The 14,424-nt window shown below is 30.9% G+C and overlaps 1 protein-coding gene across 5 annotated transcripts in view; it reads right to left on the bottom strand.

Annotated features, from left to right (window-relative positions):
* Positions 1 to 14,424, bottom strand: part of LOC143073382 (RRP12-like protein) — a 67,104-nt gene that overhangs the window by 18,425 nt on the left and 34,255 nt on the right. For all 5 annotated transcript variants that reach the window (XM_076248878.1, XM_076248880.1, XM_076248882.1 and 2 more), the window contains 12 exons: positions 12,738 to 12,854; positions 12,076 to 12,214; positions 11,168 to 11,295; positions 10,548 to 10,646; positions 8,935 to 9,026; positions 8,126 to 8,237; positions 6,852 to 7,031; positions 5,926 to 5,961; positions 5,294 to 5,436; positions 4,615 to 4,736; positions 3,617 to 3,732; positions 3,045 to 3,156 (listed from right to left, as the gene is read on the bottom strand). In XM_076248878.1, coding sequence (XP_076104993.1) covers positions 3,045 to 3,156; positions 3,617 to 3,732; positions 4,615 to 4,736; positions 5,294 to 5,436; positions 5,926 to 5,961; positions 6,852 to 7,031; positions 8,126 to 8,237; positions 8,935 to 9,026; positions 10,548 to 10,646; positions 11,168 to 11,295; positions 12,076 to 12,214; positions 12,738 to 12,854 — 1,396 coding nt within the window. The remainder of the gene's footprint in view (positions 1 to 3,044; positions 3,157 to 3,616; positions 3,733 to 4,614; positions 4,737 to 5,293; positions 5,437 to 5,925; positions 5,962 to 6,851; positions 7,032 to 8,125; positions 8,238 to 8,934; positions 9,027 to 10,547; positions 10,647 to 11,167; positions 11,296 to 12,075; positions 12,215 to 12,737; positions 12,855 to 14,424) is intronic.

The following is a 14,424-nucleotide window of genomic DNA, read 5'->3' as shown; positions in this document are numbered from 1 at the left end:
TAAAAAATTTCAAAAACTTTGAACCACACATTTCCTCGGAAAAATTTCATTGGATATATAGCAGTTTGACAAACACTTATTTTGGTCATTGAGAAGCTCAATATTTCCTTAAAGGGAAAATTCACGATTTTTTACTTATGGTTTAAATATGTTCATTATGACATAATATATATATTCACAAAGTTTTATCGCTATATGTGCAGTAATAAAGGAGAAATTCAATAATTAATGAAAAAATATCAACTACTTCCTGTAGGTCGTGACGTTTTCTCCTGATTTTTGCATGCCGGGATTTAAAATACAATCATTAAAAATCTTGGTTTTTAATCATATTTTAACGTAATCGTAAGCGCGCCGATGACGTATGCTTTATCTAATAACCATCTGATAATAAGAAGATAAAACGCACAGACGTTCAATTGTACTCATTCGTGAGATAAATTATCTATGTGAAACGTATATATTCGAATTATTTTTGTAGACAACACAAAAAGTTATAAATTTATTTTTAATAAATGCATTTTCAGACTGATAAGGTGAAGAAATTAAAGTACAATAATCTGTAAAGACAATATGTTGGTGTACTATTATTGACCTTTTACTATCTCTGCTATGGCTAGGTTTATACGATGTGTGTATTCACGGTTCTGTGGCAATACTCGTAGATGGCTTGTTGAAAGGTAAATTGTTATTTGCACTTCGGTATTTAACCACGCCTCTAGGGCACACCTTGCCAGGTGTGACTGTCTATTCGGATCAGTGGTAGCATTTAATACACACATTAAAAATACATATTCAAGTTGGTGACAAATAAAAATTGGTCGCCGTGGAATTATTTAATTATATTTGGTGCTATTATTTATTTGAATTCAAATAAGTTAATTTACTAAGAAATACACAATTTTCGGTTAAAGACGGGAAACTTAATTCATATGTCAGAATGAAATGATATACAAGTCTTGTCCTTGATTTATGTCTCATAAAAAAGGGGGACTTAGAAATTAGAAATAGCTTTACTAAATCATTTTTATTTGTCTTTATTAGGCGAAAAAATGTACGAGAACACTTACATTTAGACTTTTGAAAGCCATGTATTAATTAATATATGAAACTATCTGAAGATAACTCTACCGAAGCGGAATATAATATGTACGAATAAAGAAAAAAATATTTTTGTAATGGAATCGAAAAATTACGAATAGATATTCTTTTCAAGTGTGATAAACGTCAACCAAATTTATTCATAATCGGGAACGTCCTTATTAAAATCTGAGACAACTATAATAATCGTCGTCTCCCAACGTATATATATACTTAAATAACTATTTGATCAACGATGTTTAAAATTAAAAGACAATGAATTTAATGTTATCTTTCCCTATTTTTGAATGTTATTATAAGTCTGTTCAACTTGCAAGAATACCCCTAAAGCGGACAAATATCCGACAAGCAGTTTATTCTTTAAATTGCTGTCATTGAATATCAAGAAAGAAAATAAATCCCGAAATTGATACTCAATAGTTTTCCTAGAAAATATTCACATTCCTTGGGGATTATTAGTGTACGTCCAGTTGCATATATTTTACATGAATGTTGGAACAATTGTGATGATGACGAATTTCGTCCTTTATTCGAGAACAATTTAATTGATATATAAATCTGTGAGTTTACTATGTTCTTAACTTCGATGAACCAAAGCAAGTTATAAATTGACCTGTATTTAAATCAAATTGTTTCTTTTTTTTCTTCTTCTTCTTTTGGTATACAATAGTCTATCGAATTCGTTGATTACATACTGTTGGCATACGTGGACTAGTCTATTTACAAAACTTTTACCACAATTTACACAAAATGTATGTTTCTTTCTTATGTTCAATGTATACATGTATACATATTTTAAATAGCGCTACTGACTATAGTTCCGTAACTTTCTACCAGGCGTATGTATACACGAATCGTCGACAAGTGCGCACATTTTTTTAGATCAATAATTCTGGTATGTTCCAATCTGTCCTAAACTATTGACAACGAGTATATATTACATTTTCCCAAATTAACCCTTGGAAAAATATGTAAATAGATTTGTATTTCTTCAATTATTTTTTTTTGTATTATTTTTTTTTATAAATAATATTCTTTACACCAGAAATGTTATTTATAAACAAGCGTATGAGTTCAGTAATGACTAGTATATTATATCACTTTCGGACACGCAAGACAAAAATGTATACTATACATGCACCTGATAGTTCAAAATGGAAAGTTATAAGTAACGGTCGTGTACACTGATCAATACCTACAGAAGTGAAACGATGCATGAACTTGCAAGCCCACCGGACAGGAAATCGATTGAATACCTGGACGTGTCACCTTACACCCCTTCCAATACCTTTGGGAGTAATACCTTTAGCCATGCTGGTGATCAGATGAGGGAAGATCCGAATTTATTTAAATTTATTAAAGTTTATTACTTGAAAGAATTATGAACGAATTAGATTTTCGAAAACAATTTCCACGGAACACTTATTTATCATTTTATGATTTGAACTTTGACTTTTTAACTAATTACAATATTATCAGTTTAAAAATAACAGACTATATGGTTATTTAAAAATATAAGACCATTTTCCGTATCAAGTTAGTCAGTCAGATAAAACAACCGTACGATTGACAAGATATCGACACGCAATTACGACTACATCGTTTACTGTAGTTTTGTTCCTTTGTGGTTTATTGACATATCGTGATTTTTCATCGGAGAAGGTGACAAGATGGCGGAGAGTAGAGAACTGATACTCAAAATTTAAAATCGATGGTGATCTCTTATTTAGCGGAATAAAACTTTAATATCTATAAATTTGAGCATTTTTATACAGAATGGACATAATATCAATTTTTGATTTTTTTGCGAAGTTTCCCTTTAACAATACATGATTAAGCCGTTTAGCTGATTTTTACAGAGTTATCTACCTGTAATGTTAGGTACCACCTTAAAGCACAAAACAATGCCTTTTCTTATCTACTACATAAACTTATCTACCTACCCTCAGTCATTGAGTGATTAATTATTTTCCTAAGGGAACTCATCACTTCCATTCGTAAGTTGGAATGATCATTTATTGCTGTTCCTAAAATTTTAGCTATTCCTTTGAAAGACTGAAAATTGAAAGAATACATTTTACAATTCTTGAATAAAACATGTACAATTAATGTCATCTTTTTCAAAACATTTAAAATAAACTGTGCAGCACTTAAAGTGGCTCACTCAGTTGAGATGTTTTTTTATATTTCAATATATAAGGTTTGACATTAAGCAAGATACAATTAGCCATTTAATTTTTTTATTCACAATGGCTAAAAATTAAACGCTATAATTTTTTTCTCAAACACAGATATTAAATCTAATCAAATATATATTTCATGATTTCTTTAATATAAATCATCTTTCAGTTTAAGTTCAATTAATGCTTAATACGTTTCAACCTCATAATAGCTAATGCTATATATAGTATCGTGAACGTTCATAACATATTTTTTTTGGGTGTTCAATAACAAAAACTATACGAATATCTTCACCAATTTTACATGAATATAAAGTGATGACATAAATGGATACCTGTACTAAATCTGTGGGCTTGTTACAAAATCCTGGGAGCAAAGCCCACATCTGATGTTGTAATGTCTCGTACGATTTACCTACTACAATGTTGTCTGTCTGAGTCGCTTCTAACGCTGGAAAAAACAGTGGTCATAATACTTCATCAATTTTAAAGATAGTTAACAAAACATTGAAAGAGTTTATAGATGAATAAAAGATGTCGTGTATAAATTAACAAGACAGCAAACCAACACCACAACAAATCCTCCCACACCAGCACCATCTCGAACATTTGTTTAATTATTAAAGTTGATAAGCTTTTCATGAGCAAATGTCACCATAAGATGTATATGGGTTTCCCCTTTTTCAAAATAAATTGAAACTACATCCCACATGTACTTTGTGTATAGCATTTAAAACTGACAATTCTATCTAACATTATTGACATAGATTCAATCTGGCAATTTTTAAATGCAGTTTTCATACAAAGCAAATATATATATTTCTCTAATTCTTCGTCAAGTTATCCCTTTCTGCACCCATTGCATAAAAAAAATTTAATCAACGTGTGGTTCGTTTGATCTCAGTACTTCATTGGTTAAAATCCGATTATGACGTGAATTTTCTTGGTTTCCTCTGAATTTCCTATTGTGACGGCATGAAAAAAGCAACCATGTCTGATGACGTCACATAGAAAGAACACATCTTTTTGCAGATTATTCGAAAAGAAGGAATAAGTCTGCCTGCATAATGTTAGAAAATCATTAGAGAAACAGATTCCACCACCAAATCTCGTGTAATACGATATTTATCCACTCTCGACAGTTAAATTTTAAATGTTTAAAACGCTAGGACAAGCCTCGCGTTTTAAATTTGAAAATTTAACTGTCTTGAGTGGATAAATATCATATTACACTCGATGCAGTGGTAGAATCTATATATATATATGTGTTTAAAGTCATATATTCCTAAATTCTTTCTAACAAGCAGTTCAAATAAAACATGTACATGTTTACCTCTCTGTCTGAATTTTGCTGCTAATGGGAGGAAGTAAGATGTGAAAAATCCTAATTCTGTATTGCACACATTTTCTCTGATCACAGGAATCATCCAACTACGAGGGAAGTTGTAATCATCGCTGGAAAAAAATCAATCAAATATATAAACAATTATAATAGGGGAAACTATTAGTTATAAAGAATGGAAAGCATGTCATTTTATTTGTATAATTATTTTTCAGAATTAAAAATTATACCAGATGCAAATAATTTCTTATTTTGTGCTCGTTTCTCCCATTCAATTAAAACAATTTGTGTGTGTTATTCCTCTCTACTAGTTGGTTTGAGAGACTGTGGTTCTTTTCAGGATATTGTTTCCACTATAGAAAAATCTAATTTGAGATTCAATTGAAATATTTAGCCATAAGTTGCTTTATCGCTATTTTACGAAATTTTCATATGATCTTACTGACTGATATTGTTCTTCTTTTTAAAAAACACATTCAAATAGATCTGCAAATAAATGACGATGACATCACAAACCATCAATAAAAGTTCACTAAGAACTGCTTTATAAGATTGCCAGACTAATCTAAATTATTAAAACATGTGCCTAACATTTCAAAGGCCACTTTTCACTGTTGTCATAAGCCCTATTACAAACATAAAACTCAATTTAAGAAAGAGAAGTACATACTTGTCCCCAGTTATATTGAGTGGTACAGCCTCCAACACCTGTCGTGGACCCATGTATCGTACTGCACATCCAATAGCATGATCTAACTCAGCTTTATAGGCAAATCTAGGACTGTCTCTTAAATCTACTATAGACTGTAAACTCTGAAATACAATACATATGCCACCTTATAAAGCAATATAAAATCAACCTTCCACCTTTTTGTTCAACTTTATTTGTCCTATATTACATCTCCGTATATTTTAACAAGTAAGATTCTAAACAGACATGTCACAATAAGAGAAGAAGTATTTGTTCTTTCTTTTTTACCTTTTCTGTTTGTATTGTTAGAAAAAAAAATGGATTTAGCTTTATTTAACTTGATGCTAAATTTCCCCCAATAAACATTCTTATAATATCAAAAAGTAGACTTGGTATGATTGCCAATAAGACAACTCTTCACAAGAGACCAATAGTCTAGTTTAGTTTCTCAGATGCTTTAAATTCCTAATTGTTACTAGGTTATTAGAAGCTCTGCATTTTCTTTCAACTGAACTGAACAACCCTTACTAGTCCAATCAATGATCATCTTTCTGACTTGAATGATATGGAGATGTTCTTCCGGCAATAGATGATTATAATAATATCCTTACCTTTTTAAATAACTTTGGACACTGTTTTCCTAAAACCTATATAAAAGAAATTACTTTTATTCATTTACAAATTATGACATTATATAAACTTTGACTATGACACATGATTTAAAAGAACAATTGTATTATTTAAAAGTGAATAATTCGCCACTAAAAAAAAATCATGAATTTCTGCTTCTAATGATTTAATTCCTTCAATTTATGACAATTATTATGCACACTTTTTGTTATTAATGTGAACCTATAACTTGGCCTCATAAGATCATAAACTACTGTGAATTCATTTATTTTTGTGGGAACAAGGTATTTTTTTTTTTTATCTTTTTTAGTAAAAACTACATATATAAATAATCATAGTAAGTATATCCATATATATATGATAGTACATTAGTAAAATAGAGGCAAGTACATAAAGTTGATATTTTGAATCATTCAACAAACTTATAAGTAAACAAGAATGTGTCCACAGTACACGGATGCCCCACTCACTCTATCATTTTCTGTGTTCAGTGGACCGTGAAATTGGGGTTAATTCTCTTATTTGACATTTTAATTAGAATGATCATATCATGGGGAACATGTGTATAAAGTTTCAAGTTGATTGGACTTCAACTTCATCAAAAACTACCTTGACTAAAAACTTTAAACCTGAAGTGGGACAGAAGGAACGACTAACGAACAAACGAACAGACGCACAGACCAGAAACATAATGCCCCTCTACTATTGTAGGTGGGGCATAAAAAAAATAATGTTATAAAAAGAAAATCTAACTTGGGCAGCATGGATTGTATTTGATTTTGTGGTATTACAAAAGTTTGCACACAAATGTGCTTCATTGAGCATTTAAAAAGATGGTTTACCTCTACAGATAAAATCAACAATAATGGGTATCACACGAATCACAATGAATCAATGTAGAATGTACCTCAAAGAAGACTGTGTAGATCTGTAATACTAATCCCCATACAGAATGGAACTGATAACTTAGTCCACTCTCCACAGCTTTAACCATCTTATGTATTGGTGTGGCAGAGCCACTGGGAGCAGTGTCCACTAAATGTTTCACACTGTCAGCCACTGGTGTCACACACTCCTTTAAAACATCCTGTAATGGACAAAACATGTCAATAGTTATGTGTGGTTCACCTTAAACCGACCTTATTATAACCTTTGCCACTAGATCTGGGAGAGATCCGTTTGCGCCAAAAATGCGTCCTTTTGCGCCACAACTTTTTTTGTCCAATGCTACGTTTGCGCCACCTGTTTTAAAATTACATGGTATCATTTGCGCCAAAAATAAAACATACGATTGCGCCATTTATGGAAGAAAAATCACTTCCCTCCTCCTTTATTCGGACTTGGAACCGGCAGTTTACACGGCAAATATTTCTTTTTCTGAAACATACTTTCTTCTTACCGCCTTACTACTTCCCAATTTAATGTATGTAGTAGCTTGTAACTTCACTTTATTGTCCAAAAAGACAAACATTTAAAGATGAAATACATAAAACAGTTCATAATAATTCCTGTGGAATACTTCTGTTCTAATACTGATAGATAGAGTTTCAGCCCAAACGGATGGTGGGATCACAGCACTGTGTCATCAACATATGTGCATGGCTAAAAAAAATTCAACAAAAGCTTCTATTTTCTTCTCTTTTTTTGGCATATCTTGTATTAATTATTCAGCAAAGCAATAATGTTTCTTCTCTCTCTGTACATTGACTGTCTAATGCACTTCAAGTCTCCAGAAGCTCATTTTCATGGTGAAATATATCTCCGAACATATAATACTTTTTAAGCCAAACATAAGAATAAATATTAATCATTAATATTTATGATATATATGTGTACAGGTAAAGTGGCGCAAATGAGTTCCGAATATTGGCGTAATTGATACATTTGGAAAACAAAAGTTTGGCGCAAATGATACCCCTAAAAAATGGTAATTGGCGCAAAAGGAGTGTTGCCCTAGATCTATTAGGACACAAATAAGTTCTCTTAAAAAAACAAAAGAATAGATCTATCAGGACACAAAATGGACACCTATTTCTAGCTAATATTTCAAATAACCATTTAATGTCTATTATTACAATGAACCAGTGTAAAACAATGACAAGATAGAACATTTGATTTCTTTAAGGGTAGTAACACAAACTTTACCTTCATGTTTTAGCAACAGCTGAGGTAATATCTTACCTTCATGGTTTTAGAAGCAGCTGAGGTAATATCAGACTTATCAGATAACAGACAGGTCATAGTTGAGGAAAATAATCTGGGCAGATGGCTAATACACAACTTTTCATCCAATCTGAAAAACAAATAACAATTATCAGATGTCACAAACATCCAAGCATGGCTACAGGATAATAAATCCTTCAGAATGTGTTAACCCTTAAAACAAGGCAGATAGACATACAGAGTGCAAATCTAAAGTCCCCTTTGACTATGTGGGTAGGGGACTAATAAAAAAATCTATGGAGCATATCAATTTATCTGGATGATCTTTTGTATTTCATATTTGATAAATTGAATGAAGAATGAAAATCAACACATCCTTTTACAAGAAATGACTGCAAATGCATGTATAAAAGTAAAAATAAAGCCAATTTCCTACTATTCAAGACAAATGTCAGCATATTCAAGTGAGGTATAGATCATGTGTCCATGCTTTGCTAACAATGCAAGGATCTGACAACAATATGATTTTCTATTTTTTGTCATAATGATACAGGCTTTCAAAAATTTAGAAAAGAAAAGGATTTGCCCCTCAGCTAAGGCACTGGCATAAAAACTTTGAGGGGGTTATAAAGAGCAGAATGGATCAGAATACCCTATAAATAACATTATTGTTGAACAATTTTAAAGATAACTTTGCTCAGATTTCTAGAAAACAGACAAATGACCACAGACCCAGATGAAATTCCTGAAAATGCCTGCACAAAAAACTGAATGTCTAATGTATCTAACAATTCTCACATTAAACAAAGAATCTAAATTTTCATTACCTAGTTAAGTTAAGATGACCTTTTTCCATCACTGCCAACCAAGCTCTCATTGGTTGTACATCATTTTCAGATGGTTGATAATCATACATTGCCTGCAAAGTGAAAAATTAAAAGGCTTATTACTTGACAAAGTTTTAAATGATGTGCTTAATTATATAATGTAAATTTAGAAATTTTTAGGATTGTTTTTATTATCATGATTATTGCCAAGGAATATGTTTTTAAAATCATGATTATTGCCAAGGAATATGTTTAAAAAAAATTGTAATTTAAATTTTGGTAGCATTGTTTAAATACTGTAATTCCTAAATTAAAATATTTAATCACACATTTTTGTCCATTGTACAACAATCACAACAATCAAGGCACACAAGAATTTTTGAATTGATAATAATTTGTTTTTAATGAAACTGAGCTTGAAGAAATAATATTCATCAGATTTGACAACTTTTCCACTGTGCATCTATCTATAGTACGGGCATTTGGTGGAAAAGTCAGACAATTTTGACATTGACCAGCAATATAAAGAATATTACATTCTAGCTGACCAGTCACATAGCTATTACATACCTGTCAACCTGTGACGATGAAAATGCAGGTCATGACCTGCATTGAAGAATCAAATCTCATGTTCACTTAGTTAAGTAATTTTAAATCTTATTTATTATTTCATTACACTTTTAAAGATTTTTATAAACTTGTGTATCTCAGTCTTATGTCCTTTACTTTTTGTCATCATCTAATCTAAAATTTATTTTTCAAAATGTAATTTTAAAATGAGACTACTAGCCTTTAAACATACCATGTGGATAGATGTATTACATGTTTGAACATTCATCTCACAATTGACAAGGAAATTAGACTATGATAAAATATAGTAATACAGTTAAAGGAAGTATAAACTTTTTTTTTAAAATTGTATAAGGTATAAAAATAATAAAAAGTTATTTTTCAATATGTATTTGAATTTTATATTATTATGATTTAATCTTTTTCACCCATAAAACGTAAATATAAGGAATAATTTTGAATGGTGACAAATAAGGGGAAGTAACTCTTAGTTGAAATATCTTTGTAAAACAACAGGGCAATTTATTTACGACCTAAAGCTAAGGTAATTGGTGTTAATCAACAGTGTGTTTGACACCAAAGCTGTCAAGTGAAGCCATGCACTTAATGGGTCACTTAATTTGACAGTTTACATAGCTAGATGAACTGCATGTTCATGGAAGAATTACGAATTTGCCGGTATTTCAAAGGAATATTACTTATGAAAATCAATCTCAAGGCTAAGAAATACGGGTGAAATCGGGTCATTTTCGGAATTTCCGGGTTATTTCAATGACCCGGCGGGTGATCCGGGTGATCCCTGAGAATTGTGAAAATCTCGGGTCACACCCGCAGAATCCGGGTCAGTTGACAGGTATGCTATTATGAGTTGATCAATTTAAACATGAGAAATCTACAACAAATATTGTAACTCTACAGTCATTATTTTTTTTTTAATTTTAAACACAAATTTTTCCCTTCTGTCCTTTTCTTCGAGAGATTAACACTTTCACAAATGTTCTTAAAGAAAAATGTGTTTCGGAAGTATAAGATGTGATACTTACAGTAATTAATTGTGCATTTAATTCAGCAGACAAATTAGATGGTTTTGGTTTGTTGACAAACATTCCATATAAAGTCTGCATTCCACAGGATGTTACCATCTGAAATAAATATACAAAATCACAAATGAATTTAAAAGTAATCAAATGGTTTCTTGAAATTTTTTTAAGCTTTTCAAATGCATTATTTTAGTTATCATATTGTTGGGTTACAGTTAATTTGATGTTTACCACCCCACCCCTCACCCAAAGTTAGTTGAAGTGTTCACCAGAGTTCATGTTATTTTTGTTATTCTGTAACTTTCTTGTTATTCTGTAACTTTTTTGTTATTCTGTAACTTTTTTGTTATTCTGTAACTATATATGCCAACTTTAAATAAATAAAATTTACCTACTTTTCATTCTCGCTTAACAAATATTCTAGAAAAAAATTCTAATGGAAATTCCTTAGGTTCCCTTTTTAAAAGGTACTCAAATCCTCAGTTTTAATGTCAAATATATGAGTTTTGATGTTTTTTTTTTATGTGGTCTCTTAAAGAAGAAGAAAAATCATGATGATAAATCCCGGATCCAATGGAAGAAACTGTAACAATGATACCAAGCTTTAGTGACAATAAACCTACCACGTTACTTAAAGTCATCATTCTAAGAATTGTCTCACAACATGACTTCATACTGTTTAGAGGAAACTGTGCCAGGATGTCCTTCAACAGGGCTAAAGTATGTAAGGTATCCAATGCCTCTCCTGTACCTGAAATCATAATCTAGTTTAATATTTTAACTTTTATTTTCTATTATTCATAACAAATTAATTCCCTCTATTTGTACAATGATTGATTATTTACATTTACAGTACAGGGTCAAGGTTATCACAAACATTTTATTTTAGAATCCCTCACCAATAAAACAATACTGCCATCAACTTGTATGATGGAACAGAAAGTGTCATGAAAACCAATTAAATAATTTTTGTGATTTGGCCTTTTTAAAAAATTTCTGAACACAATCTTAAAATTGACATTAAGTTTAACCTGATAAAAAACATACATTTTTACTCAGATTGCAGGCTTAAAAGATTTTAATGGTCAGAATATATGCATCCAAATGTAGTTAATTATTTGAACATCAACTGACTTGACTTTCGAGAGGTTTTCAGAAAGTCATCACCTGTTAAATATTACAAAAATAATTATTATAATTAAATTCTTGAAAAACCTTTTGTCCAAAACATCTAATAAGATATCAATATTTGAAGGATCATATATTTTCGAACAGCATCTGAATTTGTACTATGCATGCTGTTTCAATGAAAATTGTGACATAACCATACATTATTAACACCATGAAAACCCATATTACAACGATGTTTCTTATATTCTCTGAAATATTTTTGAATGAAAAGTCTCAAAATAGATGCACATTTGTTAGGAATGTACATAAAAATAAAATAAATGTTCTTTTCAATGATGTGAAGTAATTATAGGACTACTGACTACTTTGTTCTACCATAACACTGTTATAAATACATTACCTCCACATTTCTCTATTTGCTGAATACAGTATTTAGCTGTTAACTGAGCTGCAGGATGGTATGATGGGGGATCCCCTTGTGTCATAAACAAACTTCCTCTCAGTACAAGACAAACACCCTGCTGAGCTGCCTTACGGATCTATAAATCAAAATAATGTTTGTTCAGATTTATAGTCTTAATTTCATCTGTGAATCTTTATCATTTTATTGAATTTACAATTAATTCCACTAAAAGAAGTGATAATCCTTTTTATAGCATTCTTAGCCTCTTCCATTAACATGATTAAAAGGAGGGCTAATCTTTGAAGAAATAAATATATGAACTGTTGTAATAAATAAGCTATATGAGGCTTAATACCATACATGCATTTCATAAATATCACAGAAGAGCAGACCAGTACCCTCTATTTGTAGGTAAATCAAAACATTGCTCTCCCAAAACTCCAATTTAATTTCATTTTTAGGTTACTTGCCTATGTTCAACATAAAAAGAAAAGGACAAACAACATTTGGTTCCTAACTTTTTGATGTGTAGACAGCCTCTTATTCATATCTCATCAATCATGAATAGAAAGGGGCTAACATTGATATTACAGTCTTAAGATGCATGATTTTTTTTTACATCAGTTGTTTTTCAGGAAAGAGCTATATTGTATGTTTACCTTTGGTTTCTTGTGAGTTATAAATGTGAGTAAACCACTATAAACTCTCTGTACTGATGTGTTACTCCAAGATGCCTGGTCTTGTACTCTCAAAACACCAGCTAATGATAACAACAGCTGAAATGATAAAATATTGTTGGCTAAATCAAGGATTATTTAAAGAACCTAAATATCAATTAATTCAAATTACAGTAGCTGAAAATAAAACAAAATATTAGGTTAACAAAGGATGGTTTATTGGCAACTACTGAATTCCAGTGCTAATACAACTGCATACCAAATACTATTCATTTATCATATATAGGTGGTTTCCTTTAAACTGACTGATTCACAAATTTTAAGATGTGAATTACTCAGTTTTAAAGTCAAAAGAACATGACTTAGGAGGCTGGCCATAATAATCTTCATGAACATGAGATGTGCTAATAGTGATATATCTATGTACCAAATATCGATAACTTACCATCAGTGGTTCTTCTCGAACTGACCATATCAGAAACTTAAATATTCAAACTTAGCAAACAAATATCAAAATCAATACTTTATGACTGAGAGGCAGATCCCAATAATCTCCATGAAAAATAAGTGGTTCCCTTTAAACTGACCTAATCACAAACTTTAAACAAATTGTTGACACCCACTCTGCCAAAAAAAAGCACATGTAAGTCTTGCTTTTATTTTGTTTGAGGGCAATATTTCCTTAAAGACTTATTCAAGTCAGGAGCCTCTGGCCTTTGTTAGTCTTGTATTATTTTTAACTTAGTTTTTTTGTGTACAATTTGGAGGTTAGTATGGCTTTCATTATCACTGAACTAGTATATATTTTTGTTTTGGGGCCAGCTGAAGGACACCCTCCGGGTGCGGGAATTTTTCGCTGCATTTAAGACCTGTTGGTGACCTTCTGCTGTTGTCTGTTCTATGGTCGGGTTGCTGTCTCTTTGACACATTCCCCATTTCCAATCTCAATTTTATTATTCAATGGTTTTGGTCATACTATGGATTCATTTATTTATGCTTATACCAATTCTCGTCGATTGAAGAAAACTGGCATTTTTTGTGGATATTTAATTTCATGGTTTTGCAAAAGTCTGCATACAACATGCATGAAATATTGAAATTTGAAATAAGCTATTTTCATATTACAGACTTTTGTCTCCAGATAATATAACTTTTGAAGAGGTTACCTTTTCTGTGGTAGGACATCCTGGTACTTGGTCAAGTAGGAGCAACCAAAAGCAGAAAAATCAAACACATAATCCGTGCAACTTGGATGGAAAGTATACTGTTTCTGATGATTTCATAGTTTATAGGACAAAAAACAGTTATTTTTCCCCCTAAATTGTACCAATTGTAAGCTTGACTTTACTTCTTTAAGTTGCTATTACTTGATAGGGAACCACAGAATTAGTAACCTGTTGAAAAATTTAAACACCAGAGTAAAATGTCAGTAATATGAAAATGGTCTATTGGTTGAACATTTAAATTTGTGGTTATCCTGTACCTATGAAATCTACAAATATAAGTATTTTAAGAATAATAATGAATTCACGCTAGATCTTGCATTTCTTATTTTTTTTGCTGTATACAGTTTTTTTCATGTAATAGTTTTCATGATAAAATTATGAAATTGTTTATTTTCATGGGTACCAATTCTTATGGCTTGATTTTGTGATTTAGCTTAAGTCTG

Source organism: Mytilus galloprovincialis, chromosome 4 (assembly GCF_965363235.1).
Source record: "Mytilus galloprovincialis chromosome 4, xbMytGall1.hap1.1, whole genome shotgun sequence".
NCBI classification, from domain to species: domain Eukaryota; kingdom Metazoa; phylum Mollusca; class Bivalvia; order Mytilida; family Mytilidae; genus Mytilus; species Mytilus galloprovincialis.
Note: the sequence above shows the minus strand (reverse complement) of the source record. Positions and strands in the feature narration are given on the sequence as shown.